Source organism: Anomalospiza imberbis, chromosome 2 (genome assembly GCF_031753505.1).
Source record: "Anomalospiza imberbis isolate Cuckoo-Finch-1a 21T00152 chromosome 2, ASM3175350v1, whole genome shotgun sequence".
NCBI lineage: Eukaryota > Metazoa > Chordata > Aves > Passeriformes > Viduidae > Anomalospiza > Anomalospiza imberbis.
Window position 1 is genome coordinate 109,478,882 of NC_089682.1, and position 27,154 is coordinate 109,506,035.

Genomic DNA, 27,154 nt, shown 5'->3' on the forward strand with positions numbered 1-27,154 from the left:
CACTCTGCCAAAGCAGCAGACTCAATAATAAAATCTTACTCTTTGTCACTGCATTTGGGAGAACCTGAATTTGGACAGAAAGCAGCAAGTACTGTGGGGTGCTGGGATGAAGAACAGTGACCATCTAAAACTCTATTTTAATTGTATGATGACGTTTTTCTAAATCATTTTTGCCCCAGAAAAAGTATTCCAAGCAAGACAGGTTTTCAGTTTTGGTTCTAAAGTGAAGAGATATATGACCACAACTCTAGTCCCTCCACTCCTATAGGTATTGTGACCTACTTAGTTTGTAAGAGAGAACAAGCCATTGATAAGACTAATGAAGAATTCCCTTCCTGTTACCTCTGGAACATTTACAAAGACTGATGAAAAACAACACAGAAATTTACATAGGATCAAGGTTAGCTAGAGTAAATAGTGAGTAATTTCTAGCTTTTAAAAGACTTTGCTATGATGAAATACTTTCCTTATCTCCTACTGAGGTATTTTCTCGTTTATGTAAGTAAAAAAATCATAGGTGAAAATAGTAACAAATTAAATAGAATAGAATAGAATAGAATAGAACAGAATAAGCTCAGATACAATATTCTTTTCACTTCTCAAGGATAAATCGAATAACTGGATTATTCACAGGAACAATTAATCTCAAAAATAGTGAATTTGTAGTTAGCATATTCATTAGATAAAGTTTGAGACACAGACAGGCCTTGAGCCTGCTATTATTGACTTAATATGATTTCTGAATGACTGAGCTCATCATTAAACCTCTCAACATACTGAAATGCACTGATAAAACTATACAGTTGGGAAAGGCTGGTTAAGAAACTGAATGGTAATACAAACCATAAAAACAAAAGAGGCAAGTGGCATCTTCTGTTTCATATTCTTGCAAACTGAATAGATCCCATTCATTAAATAATCATAGGGAAATTTTCTCCCCAAGACTCATCAAGTCAAGGGGAATGTTCACACTTATTTAAAAGACCTTTGGTCTGAAGCTGAAAGCTCCCAAACAAATGGAAATTTTTGTAACACAGTTGATATTCCTTGATACACCAACTAGGCGATGAGCCTTATCCCACCGTTAGCAATACACCATACCTTTAAGAACATTTTGAGATCTGTTAACAACAGAATGAGAATTGGTATAATGTATTAACCTATTTATTTCTCAGATTATCACTAGAATATTTGAACTAAAAATTGCCTGCAAAAAAGCCCAAAATCTAATTGAACCAGCATCCACTAAAAAATCCTTGAAGCTTTTTTGTACATGCCAAACTATGAAATATCAGGGAAGTAATAACAAAATTGTTCTCTAAGAGCTCTTTGAACATCCATCATAAATATGACTAATTGGCTTCTGTTTAGACATTATCTTCTCAAATCTTCATTACAATATTGCCAAAAATGAAGCAAAGTTGAGTGGACACAACTGAAATGGCTGCTGCATGATGAAAAAGAACCAAAAAAAATATCCTTTAGTAAGTATTAGCAGTCTCATGGTACCCATGAGCAGAGAAGAGCAGGAATGAAGAGGAATATACAGTGAATACTGTCAGTATAGTATACATAAGAAAAGAAGGGCTCTTTATAATAAAACAAAAACCAATTCTTTTTATCATGCTTTGAAGAAGAGAACTTCCAGTAACAAGACCCAAAAATTTTGATTCTCAGCCACAACATGTGAAGCTCCTTTGCTGAACGTCTGCCTACCAGCGGATTTACAGGCTTTGTTCTTTCCTCCCTCTACTCCATTCACACAAATCCCTCTGCACACAGGCTGGATGGTACAGTGAGCAGATCTTGTGGTCTCTCTATAGAAACTTCAGGAGCCTTTTCCCTTCCCATCTGTTATTCAAATACACCCTAATTTGTTCTGAGTGGATCTTGCTCTCAGAAGGGCAGTATTTGCCCCAGAGTACCATAAACTCAAAGTTCAAAATCTCTTCACTCTTAAGGAAAAGGCTTCTCCTGTTAGGAAACATCTCCATGCTGAAACTCATCAGGTGATGGGGCCACACACTGTGCTCCAAAGATGGTCACTGTAACTAAGGTGTTGAAAGCTGCCACTGGTTACTTCTTCTCGGCACTAAAGGAGAACAGGAGCAAGGCCATGAGCTGTCTTATGGAGCACAGCAGAAGTGTCCAAGCTCTCAGGCTTCTTTAAATCCATTACAGTTTAAAATACAGGGAAACACACAATGCTGCTGAGGCTCTGCACTACAGCAAAGGACGTGAACTGACAGGAGCTTTGTACTGTACCCACAGAAGCAGAGAGAGTGGTGAGGAAAGTTTGCTACAAATCCATCCCCAGGTGGAAAAATCTCCCCACTCAGTGCCGCAAAGCAGGATTTTCACTCTTTCTCTAATAAATTTGTCTGAAAGGAGGATGGGGAGAGAGATGAAAGCAGAAGGAGGAAAATAAGTAGATGGACTCCGTAGAGATCACAGCACTGGCAAAAATAATTTTCCGGTGCTCATGTCTCCATCTCCGGAGGTATTCAAAACCTGACTGGACGTGATCCTGTGCAATCCACTCTAAAAGACCCTGTTTTAGCAGGGGAGTTAGATGATCTCCAGAGGTCCCTTCCAACCCCAACTGTTCTGTGATTCTGTGTTCTCTGTGGGCTAAGAAAAGGAAATACAGCTTAAAGTGCTGTGTAAGAGGATAATCTCTAATTAGGTAACTGCATCTAGGAGCAAGAACAATCTGCCCAGTCATTAGCTATGGGATGGTCTGACAGAAATGGTGCCTTTTAATAGGGTTATTACAGGAAATACAGGAGCAACAGCTAATTAATTATCTTGTAGAAAGAGTAGTAACAATTTGCCCAGAACAAAACAGAAAAATATAAGAGCTTGTAAAAATATCTGAGCAGAAAAGATTCAGCTCCATCCTCTTGTTATGAAAGCACTGGGTGTGTTGAAAGTGCAGAAACAAGTTGAGTATGCAAAGTGCCACATTCCAGACACTCCTACTTACTAGCACTAAGACAATGGTTAATGTAGAACTCCTCACCACTAATTTAAACAAATTGAATATAATTTGTTCCTATAAACACTCCAGAAAACAGTTTCACTACCCCAGCTGCCTGTTTTGAGTGTATTCTCAGTTCAAAAGGCTTAGCACAGACTTGCAGAGGGTACCACATTAAGATAATAGAGTTTTTTGGCTTAACTGCCCTCCTAGGTAAATATCTAGGAACTTAAAGCAAGAATTGCTATATTTTGTTTCCATGATGTACCTTTACGTCATAATTATTGAGTATTGCAGTCTACTGGGCAGCATTTTACTTACTGGCCTTTCCACCAGTGCTCTTTCAGAAGCTCTGTATACTCACCACTATATCTAACCTCAAAAGAATGAATATTTGTAGAACTATTCTTTAAAAAGTACAGCTAAGACCTACCATTGTCACATATTTCTATACTAGACAGATCTTTCTGTGCTGGATTAAAAACAAGCAAACAAACAAAACCCAAAAACCAAAATCAAACAAACAAAAAAATTTTTAAAAAATGGTAGCACTTTGTCAGGGACTTAGGGTACTGTACTTACCCCTGAAGGAGAAAATATTAGTGCCATCTACCAGAGACAAGGAGACTACCAGGTGACTTGCTTACTAATTTGTAAACTGCAATGTAGGCAGTTTGAACTTTCATTCTCTGATATTCCTTTTTTTAGAAGTATTTTTCAAAAGGATTAGAACTTCCTGCCAAGTCAGCCTTTCATTTAATAAATTTGCTTTGAGGTCCTTCATTGAAGACACATTGAGACGTCTGAAATTTATTTGTGTAACCTCCAATTTGTTCTGGTTTTCACTATTGCCTGTACCTAACTGGGCAATGACAAAACCAAAAACTTTGGGATTCTGAGAAAAAGCTCAGTTCCCTCTAGAGGAAAATCCAAGAGAACCACATCCACATGGAAGGAAATTGTTGTTCAGTCTCGCTGTTCATTTGCTGCTTGTTCTATTTGCTTTCTCTAGACCTAGATTAGTTTGTTAACTAGATTAGTTAATGCCCTTGAGCACAGACAGGGGGAGGTATGCTTGTTCTGCAAATTAGTCACTGTAAGATAAAATGACAAGAAAATGAAGCAGGCTGAATCTGATGTCGTAAGAGTCATTCAAGTAATAGCAGATTAAGGACGGAACTATTTAATCTGTACAAGAAAATTTTTGTCTTTCACAGAAACAGAAACCTTTCTTTAGAAAAGCCATGGAGTAGTGGATTAACAAGAAAGGATTTGAGTATTTAAATCTAGCCAGATTTTAAAAACCCAAAGCAGCGTGCCAAGGCCAAAAACTTTTTTTTTTTTACCACCACAGGAATGGTCCCATGTTCTGGCCATGGAGAGAATGCTTCCTTTATCCTCCTGTAAAACACATCTTTGGAAGTCTTTGATGACCTGAATATGACAGTGGAGCACTGCCATGTAAGGCAAATAGCAAGAAACTTCCTAGAAGAAGGATTAAAGACAGTGCTTTCAATTAGCATGATAAAAGGGAAAAGCACTATAGATGCAGAGACACCAAAAAACTTAATTTCTCCAGCCTAGAACTTGGACTGAAAATAAGGTACTTTCACTCTTGAAAAGAACCTCAATGCAGTTAGTTTGGCCCAAGTTGTGTTAATTGCCAAGCCATATGAAAAGTCCTAGACATGCTACGTTAATGTTCTACTAACAGAAGAAGCAGTTTCAAGATATCTAATACACTGAGAAGTGGTTATACTGAAAGTGTTTATATTGAGAAGTGTTTATACTGAAAGTCTTTTATTACTCTTCTAAGCCAGTGAAGACTTCACTGGCTTAGAAGAATTGACTTGAATTCCAAATTCAGGGTGTTTAGAAGAGTTTCAGAAATCCCAGCTTTTTCTAACAAGCTAACAAGCTGAATACAGCCCCCCACTGTGCTTTATGTTAATGCAAAACATAATTGTGTCCCATCATAAGAGCTTTTCATAACTGCTTTTATTGTAAGCAATGGAAACATAAAAATCTCTGTTAAATGCAACACCCTTCTTAGCCCCAGATCAAGCAGTGTCACTTGGGTTTTTTCAGATATTCAACTTGTAAAGGAACAGACACCTTAAGGGGTCTTCAATGGACTGATGAAAAAAGAAAAATTTACTGCTTACATTCTATCTTTTCACAGTTAGCATTAAATGCAAGAGTAAATATACCCAGTGCATCCTCACAGAGAAGAATCAAAGGATTCCAAGTGCCACAAACTGATTTTCCCTAAAAATATTTTTAAAACCTCCTCCCAGCAAAAATTCAAATGCAAACTGCTTTATGATGTCTAATTTTCATTACTTTAAGAAAAACACACAAATATTCTGGACCATATTGTCAGACTATAAGCCAAACCCTTTAAATTCACAGACTGTGACCAGATTTAGTCTGCCAACATATTTAAAGCCTCAATAATCAGAAAAAAACTATTTCTTTACTCATCTCCTCACAACTATATAAGGGAAGAGAGCAACTGGTGGCCATGTAGGGAGAAATACATATCCTTTAAAGGAAGATCAAGAAGTACGTGCAGCAACAATTCAGGTTGATGCCTATGTAGCTCAGGAAATAGAAAGTGGGTGTGCAGTAAAACAACGGGTTACTGAGATGACTGAAAGTGCTGACAAGTTTTGTTGCACATGCTCACACCCAAATGAAGGGATGATCCCAAATAATGCCAGTGAGAAGGAAAGGAAGTACAAGACAGTGAAGCAGAAGAAAAAAGATTTTATCCAGAGACGGAGGAAATTTCCTGTCCTTCAGCTCTTCCTTACCCTAGAACTCAATCTTCTTCTTGTGAAAGAGAGAAAAAAGAGGAGATATGTTCCTTTCCCCAGCAAGATTGAGCTTTCCTTCCTGAATGGTTCATCCTCCTCAGAAACTCGTTATGATTAATTCCCTGCAGACTCAGGTCTCTGCTGCTCAGCTGCCAGACTTGCTTGGAAGCATGTATACTCTGCTCTCCTTCCTCCACCAGCTTTGCACAAGGTTAACCAAGGCCCATAGGAAGCCCCTTTCTAGGTACTCCTTCCTCAACGGATGAACCTGGGATTCATCCACTTTATAGAAGATTTAATAACCCCTTAGCTGGTCCAGGATACTGTTAAGCTGTTATTAGTCCAGGTAGAGTTTCTCTCTGAAGCTGGGGGCACAAGTAAACCTCTACAAGCAGAGCTTGCCTTAACTTTCCTCACTGGGAGTGAAAGGCTTTTTCTGATCTTCTTTGGCTGTGTTCAGATTGTTAAATTAAAGAAGTGCTAGAGCCCTAGTCATCCACACTCTTCCTTAAGACCCAGGCACCACCTCAGCAAGCTCTCTCCAATCTCATCTGCCAGGCAGGGTGGTAACTGTAAGTGGTGTGGACATGAGCCAGCCAGAGCCATTTGGACTTGGATCAATCCCTGGCCCTTTTTAATTAAGCAATATAAATTCAGTCTTATGTTCCTGAACAACTAGGAGGAGTTTAAGGTGGGAGAATGATATCAATGCCAAACTGAAGGTGGGCAGTTCTTACTCACAATTCTGATTTGCCATCTGTTGATGAGAAGAAGAGACTGGCTTTCCCTTTGAAGTTACTTGAAGATCTCCAGTGTACACTTTCTGATGCAGATTTGTGGTCATCTTCAAGGACTGAACGGCACCCAACATTCTTACCTGTTTGACTGTGAACTTAATAAGCTATTGGAAGAAAAATGCAAATTCATACTGAACCTCTAGTGCCTTCTTCTACAGTTCATACCACCCAGGACACGGTGTCTTGCACAAAGATTTACACAGCATAAGATCCATGGAAGTACGTATTCTGCATTTTAAAAGTTGTGCTGTAAAACAGTTTGGAGTGGGATAATACATTTCCTCTCCCCAGCAGTTGCTGTGGCAACTACACAGGCTGCTTCAGTTTAGCTTGAGGGCCACCCTCAGGGGCCGACTCCTGCGCCATCATCTCTCCTGCAGGGGAGGCAGCAGGTCTCAGCCCAGGCAGCTGCAGCACACGCAGGACTCCACATGCCCATGCAGGTCCAAAGCATCAAGGGCAGCCAGGCAGGAGGCTCTCAGGGCATCCACATGACAGCAGGAAGGCAGGAGGCCCTGGACACATGGCCTAAGGTCATCCTGGAGGCCACTTTTCCAGAGCTGGGCAGGGACAGCTGGTAGACTCAGGGGAGTATGGGAGCACCTTAATTTATAATAGAAAAGTAATGTTTACAAGGATATCTCACCTTTAGCAAGATAGCTATAAATGGGATAAATTGAGTGAAGCTAGACTCTCAAATATAAAACTCTATGTCCTTGGAAAGAAACACTTATAGAAATAGATGTTTTCCATGAAAAAGACCTTAAATTTCAGATCTATTTGCTCTTCAATTGATAAATAGCTTCAACAATTTCTAAATTCTGCATGCCTGTAGAACTCTCTATCACTAACCTGTCTAAATGACTAGAGACTCTTTTAATCCCTTCATTATTTACTTTATAATTTCTTTTGTCATTCTGGTTTTTCATCTCCCTCTGAGAATAAGTGGGAGAGAGAGCATCCCACACTATTCATGTATCATCCACATAGCCCCTGATAAAACCTCTAGATATCTAATGTACTAACATCACATTCTGGCTTACTTTTGTTCTAACTTCAGCGAGTTCCACCCCCAAATTCCTAACCTACATATATGACTACAAGGGCTTAGTATTTATCTTCTCCTCATCTTCTGTCTTAAATCTATTAGCAGGTGTTCTTTTTGGCAGCCAACCAAGACCACAGTTACTCCAGACAGCCACTGAAATCCAATGAAAAGGAGCTCCAGAAAACATAACAAGCCTTTGTTTTGCTGTTACTTTTGATACTTTTAAAAAAATATTTTAACCCAGACTGTACAATGTACAGCTTACTACTGCTTTTGTTATAAGGTCCAAAACTTCAACCTCCACTTTCATTCAATGGCAGCTAGCACAACTGGAATGAAATCATTCTCATACAGCATCTAAGAGAAACTTAATAACACCACAGTTAAAACTACCATGATACTCACCTTTATATACTTATGTTCAATTTTTTTACTCATTTCGCTTAACGAAATATATTTATAATGAGAGTGCCATATTTATGTAACTATCGTGAGGAACCCCTTAGAGAGTGTTTTCATCAGTGGTGTATGGAAATGGTCAAAATCAACATCCATGATGTTGAAGGGCTAAGAGAGCTGATGTCTTCAAAGACATGCTTTCACAGAAAACTTTCAGTCAGGAGAGAATGTCTTACTGTGGCACAAAAATCACTGGATCCATCTCCACTTCATGTCAGTAATGCTTCAGATACATAATTTCATATAAACTGCAAAGATGAATCAAAATGAGGAAAGACACTAGAACAGAAAATCACAATTCCTCTGTTCCCACTTCTTTGGTTCAAATTTTTCCTATTTCTCAAATTTCTCCTATTTCTCAAATTTCTCTGTGAATAAACTTATTTATTTTACCCAGATATGTATAATATAGGAAACTACAACAGGTTTTTTCTCCTATATTTTCACTCTTCCACAAACATTATCTGAGTTTAAAGTCCAGTTTGAAAACAAAGTAAGATCACCTTCAAAAAGTGTGGTTTTTCCATACATACACTACGTAATGTCTTATTTGCTCTAAAATAATCTCATACTGCTTTCAGATACCCTGTTCCATAGAAGAAACCATGCTACAAATTTCAAAGGTAAGAGAACCCATCCATGCCATGTTTCAAAACTTTGTGCATATAGCCAGAGCTCAGCAGTTCAGAACACAGGGTTTAGTGACACATAGTCACTGGCTCTGCTACTGATGTCCCTGGTACGCAGAAACCCTGGAGCATGTAGCACTGAAGGGGCATGTTACAATCCTCTCATACAATAATGTCTCTAAACTAGGCTATCAAAAGTGGCCTCAAAGGTTAACAAGGTGAATCAAAAGGGAGCAAGATCCAAACCACAGGCTTACTCTGTCTGTACCCTGCTGAGGGTATGGACATATGGGGACCTTGCATCCACACAGGTTTTGCAGTTCTCTGGGATCTCCTCTGCTTGTGCCATGGCCACAAGCTTCAGGGAGATATACAGCACCTAAGTGAACAGACAAAGCCAGGACCTGGAACCAACCCCCTACCAACACAGATAAGAAATGCTCAGCAATAATATCCAAAAAAATTCCCTGGATGCTGAGTTCAGCTTAAACAGCAGAATCCCACACAAACCATTTTATCCTCAAGCAAGTATTATCCTCAAATGATCCTCAAAACAAGTGAAATGGATAACATTTGTAATTAGGTCTTCTAAGTCCTCTTGCTGATTTTCCTGTCTTTTCCTAATCAATCACAGACTCTGCATTTCTTTACTTCTGCTATTGTTCTGCAATTGTAAATTAGCAGCAAGTGGGAAAACAACAACGCATAAAGCTCATGCCCAATAAAAAAAAAAAAAGGCTTGTCGATCAGCCTACCCTTCATCCATCCTAAATACCTATTATATCATTAATAAAATAAGCCTGTGCAGTTGTTCTGCTCATGGTCACTAGCCAATTATTCAAAGTGGTGGAGATGACTTAAAAATATCTGAAAGAAATACAATTAAGGGCTAATTTTCCTCAAACACCTCATCCAAAGTAAAGAGGTGAGATGCTTGCACAAGGAGAAGGTGGAAAAACTCAGAGATGTGAGAGGCTATAATAGAGATGACAGAGTTTGGGATGGATCAAGGTCATATTCACAGAGAAAATAAATGTCTGAGTAAAACCAGGAGACTAGAAAATGTTGGTTATGAAACTCTGTGTAACCAGAGTTTCTGAAGCACAAAGTCTCCTTCACATAGACACAGACACAAAAAAAAAGAAAAAAAGGATTTAAAACAACAAGTGACTAGGAAGAACTCTCTCAGGGGTGCAAAGCTTTACAAATTTTAATCCACCTGTTAGTGCTACTTTAAAATATGGATTTTAGTGAAACAGTCCAAGCCAAAAAATTGCACCTGGGTTTTAGACATTCTAAAGGTAGTTCACATTTGAGATCAGTTGATCTTCTTGTGAGATAATCTGCCTATATCACAGGTAGGTTCAGTTTCTCAGGAACTATTAGTTGTCTGGGTTTGACTTGCAATTTCCAGTTCCAAGAAAATCAGAATTGTAAAGTGGCTCTTTGTGTCATAAGTACTACAAATTAATAGGGACTATTATTAATTTAATCCTCATTAAGATATTCCTGATAGGTTACTCTATAAGATACTACTGTATTAATGATTTAACTGATTTTTTTAAGCATTTCCCTGAGCTATAATTTTTCCACATCTTTTCCTACATCCTTTTTTTTTTTTTAATGTATTTTCCACTATGTTTTGCACTGGTAGTTCATCTCGTTCAACGTCAATAAATGTACCTATATAGCAAAGAGTGATATGTGTAGAAACTACTGAGCAATTGTAGTGCTCTATAGTACACTTCTTTAATGAGAAGCATGAACTGGGAACTGTTTAATCTGGACATTTTGTTTGACTGTAGAGGGACATGCTTAGAAATACATTTACTGAAAGAGTAACAAATCTGGCAAACTTGCCTTCTTTAAATTAGCATTTCAGTCTCAAACTTCATTAAAGGGCAATGAATTTTCTGTATATTTCCTTTGCTAGCACTGGTAAGAAGCAAGAGATTTATATATAAACAGAAGTCTGCTTTTATACGCAAGCTGTCTCTCCTGTTCAAACCATTCAACAATGGTACGAAATTCTAGTTTTCAATCACACTAGAGCTTAATTCTTTAAAAACTTCTTCAAGATGGTAATATTCCACTTGTTCCCTCAAGAGAAAGGACATTGTGAAAACATGCCCTTTTCAGGAGATACTTCCTTATCCCATAGGCCTAGAAAATCCATAGAAATTAAATTCTTTTAGCTGGATGAAAGCAGCACATGCAAAGGATGTGTCAGCTGCTACCTAATTTTTGTTCTCCTAAGCCAAAGTATCCCATACCCTCAGCAAAGGCAAGTTATACTGTATAGGAACCAAGATGATAGAAATGTCCAGGATTTCAGGACAGTTCAAGGAAGGAAAAAGCACCATGAAAGTGCTTTTCACCTGAAAAGACCTCCATAATCAATAATCACAAACATGGAGCAGGAATAGCAATGTTAGCCTCTGTTTTTCAACAGAAGAACCAAGGAGTACCCACAGAAAGTGCAAACCCCTCCACATCCTTCCACACAGCACATGGTTATGTAGAGCTCACTGCCATGCAAAGTTTTTTGATGCCCAAAATAGAAATGCTGTTTGATAACTGAAGTTGTGTAGCTCTTTCAGAAGCTACTACACACAGTTACCTGAATACAAGCTCCAACTTCACAGTCCAGTGACAGCTGAAAACTGAGAGGACAGATGAGGGGAAGGATCAAACCCAAGGATTTGCCCATGTCTTGCATTTTTTTCTTGCACCACCTAATGCTCAGAGATGAAGACAGGACAAGATCAACAACTAAGGCACAAATCCTGCACATTCTGTATCCTCACTATGTTCTTGTCTTTATAGACGACAAAGCCATACACAAAAAAACATGGATGACACAATGAATGTCAGTGAAAAGTGAAGTATATTCTTCTCTCAGCTCAGTAAAATACAGGCCTTTTGGGAATCTCCATAGAACAATGTTTTCATAGAGGATTACAGTTTATTTCTATCACTGTCCTTAAGCAAAAGACAAAAAATTCCAATGGAATTAAAATGTTTAACCTTGGTTTGATTTTACCTTCTGATCGGACCAGGTTCATTTTAGTGCCACAAAAAGATTAAGCAAAGTAATTTCCAAGACAGTGCCTACTGTATGCAAGTGCTAAACTTGTTCAGTGCAATTCATCATGCCTTTTCCAATTCAAAGTCAAATAAGCAGGTGTCAGAGTGAAAAGATAAAATACAAATATTAAAATTAGACTAACAATTTCTGCCAGTAACTATGTGCTACCTATTGTTAGTTGACCCACACAACCATTCAGTATTAACTCAAAAACTATTAAAGTGTTGATTATGTTCACCCCAGTATGGTACCTAAACTAGTCATTGAATTTTACTGCAGAAGGTGTTATTAATCTGGCTTGTGCATTGAATATTACTACAGATATTATTATTCTGACTTCTCGATGCAGTTTCATCACCAACTTTTTATTTTCCTTGCTACTATTTAACATGAATGCTTCTAACATATGCTACAAATACACCAAACCTGCATTCCATGTATCCATTAAATGCATTTCACTTAATGATTTTTGAGGTTTTGGCCTCAAAAAGTTCTTCCTCAGAGTCAGTATGCTCCTGTTTTAGATAGCAGGTTTGCTAATTATTCACACACTACTTTTCTTTGCTACAAAGTATATTAAAAAGTATATTAAAAAGTATATATCACATTTTGCTTGGTATGTGATCAGTCCATCATGGTGCCAAACACCATCAGTTCCCTTCGGAATTATTATTTTCAGTACTTCTGCACGGATCTACTCTAAGGATCCACTTCAAGAACACAATAAATATATTTTTTATAGCCAGTCTGAAGATGAATATACTGTTTTAAGCATTTTATTATACGGTCTCCAATGAAAAGATTTTCTTCCAGGCTTAACTTGCTGTGACAATAGAAGCACACTGTGCAAGAAGGAGGCTCTTCCTGAACTAAACTTGAGTGCATTCTGACAAAGTTTATTCCCAAGTAAACTGTTCTGCTACGCTATGCACATATAAACTCTTTCTGTGCAGTGGCAAGTAGCCCTTGGAATACATTAATTGTACATCAAGCCACATGCTACATCTCAGCAATTTTTTTTCACAACAGAGATTGTAAAGTTTTATGATCGCTCGATGTTTTGTTACTCAGCGAGTTTTTCAGTAAACTAGTAATTTATCTTTGAAAAGCTATCATTCAGTGAAACGTGAAAAACAAACAAAAGGACCAACAGCACACTTGTGCAATGTTCAGACATTGCCTACAACTTCTAACAAGCAGGAAGGGAAGGCATAGGTAAGTAATAGTGTGTCCAAAATCACAAAAGCCATCTAAACCAGAACTAGGTATAGAAACAAATCACTGCTCCCCAAGCAACAAGATCTTCCTTGACTGAGTGAAACATACTCCAGCAGGACTTACTGTTTGGAGGCACATTTGGCAAACATCTGTAAATATTCCGTTTAATCTGCACACAACTACTTCATTTATCCATTTGCAACCTAGACACAGAGGATTTTATCCTAAATGTTGACTGTTCCCGTGAAAACCTCAGTAGTGACCCCACCAGCTACAAAATGCACCCTCAGAGTCAGTGTAAGGGCCCAATTCCCATTTCCCTAGATTTATGAAGTCCTCTTGAAAAACTGGTTTCCAATTTCAAGCAACTCTCTCATCTCCAGATTATATTTTTACAGGCATTTATTGGACAGAAAATCTTTACAAAGGGACAAATTTTGAACGTCTAAATCACTCCTTTTTTAGATTTGAAGTCAATAGGAATTTTAGCTTAAAATTAATATACTTAATATAATCCAAGAAGGTTAAGTAGAATAAACATAAAGCTCAAATGAAAAATTCATACACATAAATATTTAAACCAATGATATCTGCAAATATATTTTTTGTATTTTCCTTAAGCCTAAGTCATCCTTTTTATATTTGAATTCATTTATAAATAGCCTGTCATTAGCAGACATTGAACTAGGTGCAAACATTTTATTACAGTAGGGAGACGCATGAGCAGGCATAAATTTCACCCCTTAATGAGTAGAGTATGCAATTTAATTTGATCAAGAATAATTAAATTTGTATAAATTCGGGAAATGTATTCCAGAGAGGACAAAACTTCAATAGGTGAAATACATGTAAATAGGCAGTTTTACATTTGAGCAAGAGAAACAGACCATGCCTCAATTCCCACTACAGGAATTACGGTATTTAAGCAGTCAGAGCTGCTTTTCGGACCTACATGGAAGAAACTTCAAGGACCTGATCCCACAACTCTTACTGTCTTTGTCTTTTGGTGGGAGGTTTGCTTTTTGTGAGTAAGGAAAGCAGTGGGGAGGCCAAATTTTTTCAGAATTCAGATAAAGACACATACCTACTATATATTTTATGGGCAGGACACAAGCTTCCATTTCGAACAGATCCTCACATGGCTGTGCTTAGAAACTTTTTCAAAATTATTAGCAACCAGGAAATACCAGACAAGCTATTTTATGGAGTAGGAAATTAACATGGGACTATGCAAAGATTCCAGTTCAGCTGCAGCCTGGATTTCAGACTTACTGTTTTAAAAACAGGTTTTGTATTTGAAATTGATGTGAGATTGATACTAATTTCCTAAATTAAATCCTCCATCAGTAATGTATTTATAGTAATGTCAATTGCCATCTACTCTCCTGTCAACATCCCTGACTGTGTTGGAGAGATGCTTCTCCTTGGAAGTGAATGGAGAGGAAACCTGATCCATCCTCTGTCTGTTGGGCTGCCACCAGGAGTGAAATGTGATAGCAATTCCCGCCATGGGGGCATCTAGTACTCCAGCCAACACAGCTCCCGTGGGCACCCAAACAGTTGCCACTGGGTAAAAAAAATCTATTCACTTGCTGGACTTGCTTCAAAAAGCAACCAGAGATAATCTCCTTTCCCCCTTCTCCTCAGGCCCCAAATTCTCCCCTGACTTTGCCATTCCCTAGCTGAAAATACCCAGTTTGGAGGCTGGGGATAGTGGTGGGAAAGCCAGGAGGACCGTATCTTAACAAGCCCTGGTTTGGGACTTATGGTTTGGAGCAGTTTTTAACTATTTGTGAGAAAAAGTCCCTTTGTTCTTGCACTTTTTAAAGTCTTCTCTGTGTGTACGATAAGCACGAAGGGCAGAGTTAGACAGAAATAATTGCAAAAGCAAGTGAGGCCCAGGGAACCTGACACAGGGCAAACATTTTCACGAGAGACAGAAAACTGCAGATATGAGGGGATTCACTGATTGTAGCACCATTAAACTGAGGAACATTCAAAAATATTCAGTAGCTGAAAACACAGCCACACCTATTGATTCCCAAAGTTTTTCTCCTCATGAAGAAATGTGAAGAGGTAAATAACAGCAGCAATCAAACGCAGCTCCTCTATCGAGGATATCAAATCTGAAACCAAGGGGTTTCAGCCAACCATAAAACCAAAGCCTCCTGATGCAACCCTGCCAGAGACTTACACACAGCCCTTCGGACACCCCATCCCTCCCTGCCGCACTTGCCCCCCGTCTCTGGAGCTCCAGCCGGTGCCGGTTACCGGTGGCGGTGGGGCGAGGCTCCCGGGGACGGCAGGGGAGCCCGGGAGGGGGTCCGCACATGGAGGGGGGGCTGCAGCCAGCGGTGGGGAGAAAACGCAAGGCAGAGAACATTTGGAAAGAAGCCACCCAGTCCCATTTCTGGAAACAGACCAGCCAGCTCTCGGAAGGGACAAAAGGAAAAAAAAAAAAAAAAAAAAAGTGCAGCAGGCCGAAAATAGCTAAATAAACTGCAATTACAGCCAGCGTTACTTGCCTAACCTGCTGGATTTTCTGCACGGTTGGATCAGCGGCAGATGCTCGCTCATTTGATGACTTTTGAGACTGAAAAACCCAGCGGCTCCCGAAAAGTTTAGCGGGGAAAGCGGGCCGGGGCCGGTAGCGGCGCCCCGTGCCGCAGCGGGGATGGGGGTCTGCGAGCTGCCGCAGAGGGGGAGCCCCACGGCCCGGGGGCACCAGGCGGGGACGGGCATCGCAGCACCGGCTCCCTGCGCTCCCGCGGGTGACCCCAGCCTGAGAGGAGATGATCTGCCGTCAGAGCAACAGCGCCTGTGACCGAGCTACCAGCTAATCCGGCCAAGCGGATTATTAGCCTCCTCAGACAGACAGCCGCAATTCGGCGCTCCCGGAGCAGAGTGCCAGGACGGGGCGTGCGGCTCGGCCGGGCTCGGCGTCCCGGCTGCTCTGACGGGATCAAGTCGGAGCGGAGCGGAGCAGCGCAGACTGTGCGGGCGGACAGCGAGACCGCGGACCTGGCCAGAGCGGGAGCACCCGCCAGGGCCCCACTCCGCGCGTTAGCCCGCTCCCACCCGCCGCCCACCTCACTGACTTAGACGTGCTCCCCACGCTCCTTCAGAGGAGGGGGTCAGCCCTCCTCGGGCAGTGCAGCCATTCGCAGGCAGGGTGGCAGCGGGGGTGGTGCCGCTCCTGCCAGCCAAATCCACTCGTCCCATGCAGAAGGAGTAGGTGAGTGCGGCAAAGTCTCCGGGGAGGTGGAAAGCTGTGCCGCGGTTGTCTGGCACTTCGAGGGACACAACTCGGCTTCAGGGGCCGATGTCTTGACACCTGCCCTCCGCAAGAAAAGGACACGAATCTTTAGGGGTGGACCAGAGAGTGTGTGTGTGGAGGGGCATACGCCTCACCCCCCGGTATGCAAACTGAAAGGCCTAGAAACCACCAGTCCTCTTCCTCCCCCTGTCGCCCCACTCCAAATCCCCTCCTCATGAGCATCGCGTCTTGTCCAGAGCACCACGGCGCTGGAGCCGGCCACCCTCGGGGGCTGGGGAGCGACGGCAGCGGGCAGGGCAGGGCAGGGCAGGCAGGGCCACGCCGCCGCTCTGCTCTGTCCCCCCGGTCTGCCCGCTCTCTCACCCACGGCCCCTGCGTGGGTGGGCCGGGCAGGCGGAGAGGGGCAGCCCCGGAGGCTGCGAGAAGGTGGGCGGCCGTCCTGACCCTGTCTGGCCCATCACGCCCGGAGGGGCACACGGCTAGGAAGTGGCCCCCGGCTGGCTGCAGTACTAAGGGACGAGTGAAGCGAAGGGCGCTTTGCGGGAGGCTGAGCGCAGCCTCCGGCGGGGCATTTCAGCCTCTTTGGTATGCTAAGTGGCTGCTTTTCACTGCTGCGGCAGCGGCGGGGGGGAAAGGGGCGAGACGAGCTGGCAAACGGAAGCCGGGGGCGGGGAAGGGTAAATCCGCCGAGGTGCCCACCTCGACTCTGCACCGGACCTGGGCTGAGCAAAGCAGCAGCCGGCAGCCTGGCTGCCTTTAAGGAGAGGGGTGCGGGCTGCCAGGGCTGCTGGTTGTTGATGTTGGGGTGTCAGGCAACGAGAGCCTATGATCTACTACACTGCAGTGCCAGCGTCAGGAGCCTCCTGCTCGGGAGCTGCCACTGCAGGGCAGCCGGCACACACACACCAGCGCGCACACACGGCATCCTTCCCCTCGCAGCCCGGGCTCCGGCGGCTCTCGCCTCCCCAGGCACGCAAGTGCTTGCAGACAACCTGCCGGCCGGGGTGAACGAGCAAGGCAGCGTAGGGGACCAGAGGCCGGCGGGAAGGACCGGTATTTCCCCAGAAAAGCTCCGGGCTCCCCCGCCCGCCGAGCATCCCTTCTCGCCCACCTTGCTCGCCAAGCCGGAGGCTTGGCCGCACGGACGCCCCGAGCAAGAGGGATGCAACAGCAGCAGCGTGACCCCCAGGGACCAGGCAGCCCAGAGCACCTGCATTTGCATTTCTTATGTAATGTACTGCAAGTTTCCCCCTCGGAGCCGGGCTGAACCGAAGCGCATGATCCTGGCTGTCAGGCATAGAGACGGACGCAGAGACACCGGTGTGTGGCACAGAGGGGTCATCCCGGCAGCGAGAGGCGGAGGAGCGGCACAGCCAACCCGGCGGTGCCGCTGCTGCCACTCGGCATAACTGGCTGAGTTGCCGTCTGGGCGCAAGCCCCAAGAAAGTGTCCATCCCCTTTCCTCACCACCTTCCACCCTCCTGGCCTTGAGTGCCGAGGGTGAGCGATAACGGGGAGCCCCCAGGCCGCGGGAGGGGGTGTCTGGCTTGACTTTAGAAAGCCGAGCGAGGCGGTGGGTGGGTGTGTGTGCGTGTGGGGTGACATACTGCAAGCTATTCAGAAAGTGCTGTGCAGGACCCGAGCCCCGGCACACTCACCCACCGCAGGCAGGGCCGGCTAACACAAGCACAGGGGAGCCACTCTCCTCTTCCCAAAACTGACTGGGGGGCTCCTGCGGTCGGGAGTGGGGGGGCTCCACCGCCTTCCACACAAGAAGGGTACTGATGTAAAAGTTTCCTTCTTGGAAATAGCACATAGGAACTAGGAGATGCCGGCTGGGCGAGGGTCGCCTTTGATTTTATTTTTTTACCCCTTTTCGGTGGTGACAGGGGCTGAAGCTAATACAGACCGCTCCTTGCTTATTTATATACGTATGCACATGCATGTCCGTGCTGGCCTCGATATATCCCCCCTTCTCCCCTCAGCAGGACTGCAGATCTGCCTCGGCGAGCAACAGACAGGGTAGCATTAAAGAAAAACAACGCGTTGCAATGGATTGCTTACCAGTTGGGTTCTTGTTTTTCTTAAGACTCTTGCCACAAAGACACTGCAGCATATGCGATCCTTTGCTGAAAATGTTCCAAAGAAACCACATTGATTTGGGCGAAAAGCAATCCAGCAGCTTATACACCCTGAGAAAGAAGAGATCCTTGTGGTTGCATAATAATAAATTGAGATCAGTTCTCCTGAAGAGGGGCACCAGTTTTATCATAGAAAAAGCGATTATATTCCGATCTTCTCCCAGTTTTTTTTCCTCACGTGGTATATTTCTTTGAGACTTTTCAACGGATGCTTTTTTTTCAGCCAGGCTGAACGGTTGTTCCCCCTAGACCAACAGTGGATTATAACCAAAAGCGTGGAGAGCAAATATAAGGAATCCCTTTTTTCAGCGTGAAGCCAAACGAAAAGTAAGGTAGTGAAATCCCAGCCGAGGCCAAAACCTCATCGGAGACACCGGCAAAACGCGGAAGAAAGATCCCCAGAGAGAAAACCATAGCCTGGTACTTGACTGCTAGGAGGATGGGTGGATCTGCAGAACAAAAGCCACGGCAGGATCCATCCTACTGAACGACTGCCATTGTGCAGCCCCGCGGCGGGAGAGCGCACCGCCAGCACCCGGCGAAGCCCGGCTGAGGCGCAGAGACCGCTGCCGGCCGCGGGCGCGGACCCCGCCCGCAGCCCCCGCCGATGCCCCGCAGCCCCCGCCGCCGCCCCGCGACGCCGCCCGCCCTCGCCCGCGCGGGCCGCTCGCCTCCGGCCCCGGCTGCCGCTGCGCCCGCTCCGCCGCGCAGGAGGCAGCACCCCCGCCCCGCGCCGCCCGCCGCAGCCTCGGCGCCCAGTCGCCGGCGGGCGCCGGGGGAGGAGGAGCCGCCGAGCCCCGCCGGCCCCGATCGCCGTCACGTAGCCACGTGCGGCCCGGCCCGGCCCGGCACCGCCCGCGGGCAGCACGGGTGGGCTGCCCCGGGGCTGGCCGCCGAGCGCGTCCCCCTGCTCCCCGCACCCGAAGTGCCCTGGCCCCTGAAATCTGTCCCTCCCCCGAGTGTGGCTCTTGCCCGTCTCGGCCATGCCACGGTCTCAGCGGTCAGGAATGACCAACGCAGTCGCGAACTGAATAAATCAGCCCGAGAGGGGTGTTTCTCTCTGCAACCTGCTGGCATCAGACCTAGAGAGTGCTGGTGAGATCTGGGGGTTGCCCCCGAAGAGGCAAGCACCGTATGTCTCATCGTGTGATGATGCCATGAGCGGTGGAGTCCTGGGCCAGGAGTGGGGTTCCGAGTACCACAAATCCCCAGAGAGGCAGGGCTAACACAGCTCCACAAAGCACCTGCTGCACAGCCGAGTTGACAACACGGCCGTGGGCAGACGGATCGGCTCCTGGGCAGCGCCAGTCAAGGCTCTCCATAGGCCCACCCAGGGAGCGCTGCCCTTTCACCAGCCCTCCCTGGCCTCTGCCGGCGGGCTGCACCAGCCGAGCCCTGAGCGGTTGCACTCACGCGTGGTAGTAGCGGCACTAGAAGAGCTGGAAGTTGATGCCCATGTTCTCTCTTTCTCTTCTTCAGAAGCTCTGTCGACTGTTTGGATACTGGAAGATGTTGGGAGATAGGACAGAGAGCATGAACAAATGAAGGAAAATACTATGAGGTAGTAGTGAAAATATGAGCTGCTGAGAAGAGGATGGAAGGAGAAAGCAGGTGGGAAAACACAGACGGACAATGAACAACTCCCTCTCCCTTTCCCTCTCCTGCTCCCTCTCCTACTCCCTCTTCCTTTCCTCCATCTCTCTCTCTCCTTCTTTGCCAAAGTAATCCATATCTTCATGATCATCTTTACCATTTTGAAGAAAGGTTTGCTCTTTGACCATTCACTTTTTCCAGTAGCGGAGTACAAACCGGAAGAACCAGGAAACTGCTTTCATATATGCAATCTCTAATAATATTCACATTCCTCTAGACATGGTCAGATGTTGGTGTTTTTTCCTGAACCCATGGAAGCTGTCATTGCTCAAGGAAGTGTAAGACTAAAATATAAAAAATGCAGAGGTTTGTGTGTGTGCTTTTTCTGCCTTGCCAGGATCTGTTGCTTATCATCAGGGAGAAATGCTTATAGTAAACATTTGGTCAGCGCACAAAGAAAGCCCACCAGGAAAGAGAACTTTTCCAACAGTTTTAATTTCAATAAGATTCTGGATTTATACATATAGATGAGATACTCGGTTACTAGATCCTCATCTACATTATATTTAAGTATCATTACCCTATTTACAAAGATGAAGAAATACACATAGGAATGAAGTGCTATATTGTGAGAAGTAGCCCACGGAGATTGCAGAACTTTGGAGAGTTCCTAGCTCTGAGCATCCAAGTTTGTAAAAATAAAAAGAAACAAAGCTCAATAGATTAAATGTAAGAAAAATTAGAGTGAGGCAAAGGTCACAGAGGTGATACTGCTTGTTTCAAATAGGTGGCTCGGTCTCTTGTTCTGTCACCTTGGCTGTGCTGCCTGTTGAGCTAATGCGCTGTCCTGCCTGGCATGCGGATGTTCCACAGGCTGCAGGGAAGACAAGCTGGCTCGGCCACCTTGCAGCCAGCTGGCTGGGAGTTCACCACAGCCCTTGTGCTATTCATGGTAGCTCATATGTCACAACTCTCCACAAACATAAAACTGATCTAGAGTATTCCCAAAATATTTGAGGTCTGTGTCTGTCTTCTCTTGATCGCAGGAGCCAACAATATGCAGCTGGGCGCAGTCTGTGATCTGTGGAAAACAAAAAGTTATGTACCAGTTTCCCACCCAAGTAATTGGTATATATGTCCCTCAGGCTAGCATGTAACTGCCTGCTTTCTAAATGAGAGTAAAACTTCTATGTAGCATCTCATCATTGTTCAGTTGTGGCTATGAAACCCAAGGGAGCCAGTTCTGATGGTGGTAACATGATTTTAAGGTTTATCAGAATTATAACAGAAACAGAAATTTCCTATTTCAATTGAGACAACAAATACACACCTTGCCTCTCAGATAACTTAATGCCCTTGAAAAGGTCCCCAAAGCATGGCAGGCCTGCAAAGAAATACCTGAGCAAGAGCAGAATTTTTTTCAGGATTCCTCTTTATGTAAAGTCAAAGTCATGGAAAGATTAGCCTTTTGAAAAAAAGAGTTGACCTAATGTGAAAAAAAAACCAAAACAAAAACCCACACAAAAAAAAAAAAAAAAAAAAAAAAAAAAGAACTTAGACATCTAGAGCCATCTGAGATGCCCTAGGATATTTTGCAAATTCAGGCATGGAAGATCTGATTCTGGATCTATGCGAAACCAAGATCCTTACGGAGCTGCAGGTGGAGACCACAGTGCATCCTAGAGAATCTCAGAAGGACAGTGATTACTACCTATGGGTAAGCTATTTTTTGGAGCTTCTAAATCCTTATTGATTGCACAGGGTCTTACACAGCTCATACACAGTTCAGTTTAGGCCTCTTGCCTACAAGCTGTACCCCAAACTAAATGTTTATACCTATATAAACTCTTACTATCCTTGGAGAGCTAGTTCTGAACTCCTTCACCTCTTCCACTTCTATGCCAGGGACAGTGTCTGGAGGAGAAAGGGAGGATGAAACCATCATATTTCTTAGTAGAGTTTTTTGACTATTCCACAAAGAAAACATCAGAAAGAAGTCCCCAGGTACCAGGAGCGAGAGAGATAAAGGTACTGAGCCTTTTTGGAAATACCGCCTTGTTCCTAGTGGAAAAGGGAATAAGGAGGGATTGTCAGTCTCCCTTGATTCAGCATACAGGTGCACTTGCCCTGAGTGAATGAAGAGTATGGGTTTGAACAACTTTGGACATGCTGACCCACCAGTTCCAGCCCACTACCAATTTCTGCAGGACTAGAAGGGTGACATTTCTTATCTGAGAAAGGAAGAGAGAAAATGGAGAATAGACCATATTCTTACAAGCAAATGTTGGCCAAATCCATTGTTCCATATATACAAAAAGAAGTTACCAAATCTCAGGATTTTCCTGTTGTTCCACAATGGTGAAAGAACCGCAGGGAGTTCTTGTGGCAGCTCAGGGGAACAGTGTCCTAAACTGGTGATGCATTGGTGCCCTGTAGAGGTGATGCCTTGTTGAGTAGCCTGGGTAAAGGTGAACATACACGGAGGGCCTGAGATTATTTCAGTTTGCTAAAGCAAGTGGATATTTTCATGAGCATGAGCTCAATTGCCTGGCTCTGTCCTACAGCTCATGACAGCATTGCTTGTGTGGGAAAGAATGAGCTAAGTGAATGGGAGAAAAAGCCTGGAGCTGCCTGCTCAGTAGAAGCCTAAGGTCCCAATGTTCAGCAGGACCAATTGTGGAAGGAATCGTACTGTTTCCATAGAGAATAGTAAGATTTTATGAGGCATTAACCAGGTGGTGGATGGGATATGACTGTGATGTGGATCTAGTGATACATGAAACGGTCAGAAATCCAGATCAGAAGCCCTGGCCCGTTACCCTGTTTTGGACTAGAAGCTCCATGAGAGGCTTTACAAGTAGGTGCCAAGACTGCTTTACTGAGCAATTTGTTGATTTTTATGTAGCAGTGTGAAAAATGAGCTTTATTCAAGGGTCAGGACTCTGGCTTGCTGGGTCTGGTAAAACATAAAAACTGTGCCTAGACTAGAACTATTTTTGCAGGGGAGGATAAAAGACCTAAATTGGAAGTAGCAGCCGGATTGAGACAGCTCAGATACTGTCCCACATTAGATAAAATGTAATCTATTCATTAGTCTGTAAAACACTTGAGCAATGTTCAAAGGAACGGAAATGCTCCTGCATGCTTTAACTGCATAAACATATTCCCTAGCAAATATAAGGTCCAGTGGCCAGAAACACATATCAATCCACTTGCATGTGTACCACCCCTGCTTCCCCCAAGGGAGAGGCTAAATGGAGGCAACTTGGCAGAGTGCAGAGTCAGCAAATGGGGTAGCATATGATGCCTCATAGGTTTGCATGTAGGATTTGTCTTCAAGAAACCCATTAAAATTCCTCCCATCAGACATGGAGCAAATTTGCCCAAGCAGGTTCTGGTAGCCATACTTGCCTCTGTCTAACCTGCAGCACCCACATGGCAGTGACTGCATTTAGGGCACTGGGAAGGGACTAGAAAGTGGTGAGGGATTTGCTGATTGAGTTTTTCAGCATGCAGCTGTGTCTTGGCTGTGCTGCTGGGGGCTGCCCTGGTACCAACTCCAAATGGCTTTAGCACAGAGCCTCCTCAACAGACCAAAACTGTGAGAGCAGAGCCCTGGCTACTCCATGATATACAAGCAGCTGTAAAGCCTCTGGTTATGGCAGGAGGCTGGACAGCATCCCTGTTTAGATTGCAAGGCTAATTCCTCAGTGTTTTGCTCTGTGGAAACACAAATCTGTCATTGCAGAGATCATAAACTGTAGGAAATCTGAGATCGTTGTGGTCATTCAAATAAAATACAGCTATGGGTAATAGAGCAGAAGGAATTAATTTTTAAACAAACCTGGTCGAGGCACTGCTTTCAAAGGAAGATTGAGCCTCTTTTCCTTCAATAACAGGAATTTCATAAAGTGCAGCAGCATGTAGTACAGGGCAGAGGATAGTAATTTGAGAAATATAAAAACATCGAGGAAGCAGAAACAGTTAAGATAAATATGCTGCAAGAAATGTCTCATGGGCTTAAGGACAATGACATTGAAGAAGCAGTTAACTGTGGAACTAAGCAAATATTGCAGGTTTTAGGACAGAGGAAAGACTTAAAATAGCTTAGTCTAAGTTGTTTAGGTGATACAATGGTCTGGTATCAGTAGGTGCTTGATTTAATTTCAGATACGTGTCATTGCTATGAAGACTGACTAGTGAAACTTTTATAGTTCCTAAAGGGCAAAGCATTTGTGTTACAGCTCTGTGGCCAAATTAAAAATTGTGTCAGTGAAGGACAGCAAAATGCTTTAAGTGGAAGAAAATAATTCTACTTCAGCAGTCTATTGTCTCAGTTTATTGTATTTGAAAGATGTGAAGAAATCAAACTGTTTGGGAAAGGAGAAGATAATACAGTATTTTTTTCACTGACCTGAGCAGAAGCAACTAAGTCTCTGAAAGATCCTTAGAACAGGTACACAGCACACACTGATGAAAACATAAGGATAGCATGATACCTTGACCTTCATGATCCAATAAGGAAGTATAAAGTATACCTCAATCTGAGTGAGAGTATTATTGGTACAGAAAGCAGAGACTCAGTTCCTGCAGAAGTAGAGAGAAGTACAGTGGTGACAAGCTTGAACACATTTGCAGATTGTTTTTCTTTGCCTTGGCACCATTTAGTAGAGCACCCTAAGGCAGCAGCTGTGCCAATTAAAGCAGTGGGCATGAAAGGTGGTGTGGCGTGCTGCCAGGCTATTTGAACAAAGCATGGCGAGGTGTGGAGACACTGCAGCACTCTGACTATGGGAATGGGTCACCAAAGAGCAGAAAAAATCTGTTTGCCATCAAAGCAGTCTAGGCGAATTTGCAAACATCTACCTGCTGGACACAGCGGACTGTTTTCCTGAAGTGTTTTAATCTGCAGTGTTTTCTTATCAACACATATTCTCTGAAACAATCATCATCATCCACAAGAGGAAATCACAGTCCCCTAAAGGAATAGAATCCAAACCATTCATAATCTTAATCAAGTACATGTGTCTTTCTTTAGAACAAATTATTTTCTAGGCTTGACTTGATTATGTAGTGCATCAAACTCAGCCAGTGATATCAAACTGTCATAAGATAAAGAGTATCCTTCAAATAGATAAGTAAGAAATAGCTGGAGATAGGAGTGAACTCACCTATATAGTTGCCTGACATAGAAAATAATCTCACTGAAAAATTAGAGACTTGGCCATGAAAGACAAGAGGGGAAATCCTACCTGAATACCTTTATCTTCTACTGATTATGCAGAGAACTGAATCCAGCCCACCTGCAAAATTAACCAGTGGCCAAAGTTGTAGAGCTGGAAGTAAGGGGCTCTCTTCAGGATAAAGAGAGTGATAATCTAATCCCTATGAGCTGTCACTGCCATTATCTGTAACAACAGTCCAGTGTAACAAAGCACACATGGGCCAGGCATTGACTGGAGCTTTTGCTTTCTTCTGTGTTATCTATATGTTTGATGTCATGACACAAAAATTTGTGAATTGCCCAGGTAAATAAGACTAAAAAAATCCACAAAGCAGATAAAAGAATTAAAGAGCTTAGTAAGCAGAGACAGTGTCAAGAGCTGTCATTTGAATTTTTTTCAGTGAGAACTCTCTACATGCCAGATTTTATTATTGCTAATCATTTCCAGAGCTGAAGTGATCAAGAGGAATAAAGATACTTATTCTCTTTTTTTTCCCTTGACCATAAAAGGATCCAAGACTTACCCAAGACAGAACTAATTCAGATTTAGCTTGAGTACTTTGACAGGCAATTTTGCTGTACCACTGAGACACAACTGAGATTTGGAAATTTATCCCCACAGCTGATCCACTTTTGCATTTTCTTCCTGCATAAATAAAGAAAACTCTTTTCTTGGTAAAGACTACAACAGGAAAACTGGCCATTCTTTGGGTCCAAAGCTGTGCTTTCTACTGTGTAATTGTTCTATATGTTCTAGTTTTGAGAGCATGTTAACATGTGATCATTGGTGGGAACAGATGTAATAAGATTTTTTTTTGTTTTTTACCATCTAGGAATGCAATTATTCTACAATGGTTGTATAAAGAGACTATTCAAGACTGAAATAAAACTTTCATGCCTGATGGTAGTAATAGTGAGTGGATTTCAGCTTCCAGTTTAAAATACCTAAATGTGAGAGGTCTGCACGTATTTGCACATAATCTATATACATCTATATATGAGATGGAGGTCTCTGTTCCCAAGGTAGTCAATGAGATTTCCTCAGCACAGTGAATGGAATGTCAAGAATTTAGAGTAGACTGTAGTTAAGTGTTTTTCTGCTCCCCTCAAAACAGACACTAGGTCTGCTTTGCACTGCATCAGCTGAAAACCACTATTGATTTCACTGACCTTACTGACTAGCTTTCCATAATAGAGATTATGTTTAAAAGCCTTAATCTGCAAGTTGAGTCCAATCCTTTGTTACATACAGGTGATATGCCAGTGAACAGAGAAGGAAAACAAGCTGGGTTAAGTTCAGATGTTATCATACTGGCAATCAAATGAATAAAATAATAGGCAGACAGACATTGACTCCTGAAAATTACCCTCTGTGTGGACATGCTGGTTTCTGCACGTGCAAGTTAAGCCACATCAGTTTCACTTTCTACTATGATCACCTCCCACATAAACAGCTTGATCTGAGATGCTGAGGATTCATACTTTCTGGAGCCAAGAAAAGCTGCAACAGTACATCAAATATGAAAATTGGGACATTTATTTAGATTGCTATGTGGCAATGTTGATGTGAGTATCCAGCTTGAAAATGTTAGCACAGATTCTTCAGTGAGATAAGAAAGCAGGTCCTATAATTATTATTCCTTGTTCTTCCAGCCAACATCTTCTGGTTAGAATTTTTGCTTTTTCTAGTTGTTTTGTTTGTTTTGTTTTTTTTTTTTTTCCTCCTACAGATTCTGGCATTACAGTCTGCTGATTGATTTCAGTGATGGTCCCTATTTGACACTTGTCCTTTCCAGATCTTTTCTCAATACTGTTACTGTTGATGTTAGAGATCTGCTCCACACAGAATTCAAGTCCCCCCTTGCTTTTCTCCTTGTGCTA

General features: G+C 43.2%; 1 protein-coding gene across 3 annotated transcripts in view; it reads right to left on the reverse strand.

The window, feature by feature from the left end:
• The window catches only part of FGF14 (fibroblast growth factor 14), a 377,260-nt gene extending 358,148 nt beyond the window's left edge, over positions 1-19,112 (reverse strand). Inside the window, exon 1 of one of the 3 annotated variants that reach the window (XM_068182551.1) lies at positions 18,380-19,112. In XM_068182551.1, the coding sequence (XP_068038652.1) occupies positions 18,380-18,587 (208 nt within the window). In that variant the 5' untranslated portion in view covers positions 18,588-19,112. The remainder of the gene's footprint in view (positions 1-18,379) is intronic. The other 2 variants (XM_068182549.1, XM_068182553.1) reach the window with 2 other exon arrangements.
• Between the last annotated feature and the right edge of the window lie 8,042 nt (positions 19,113-27,154).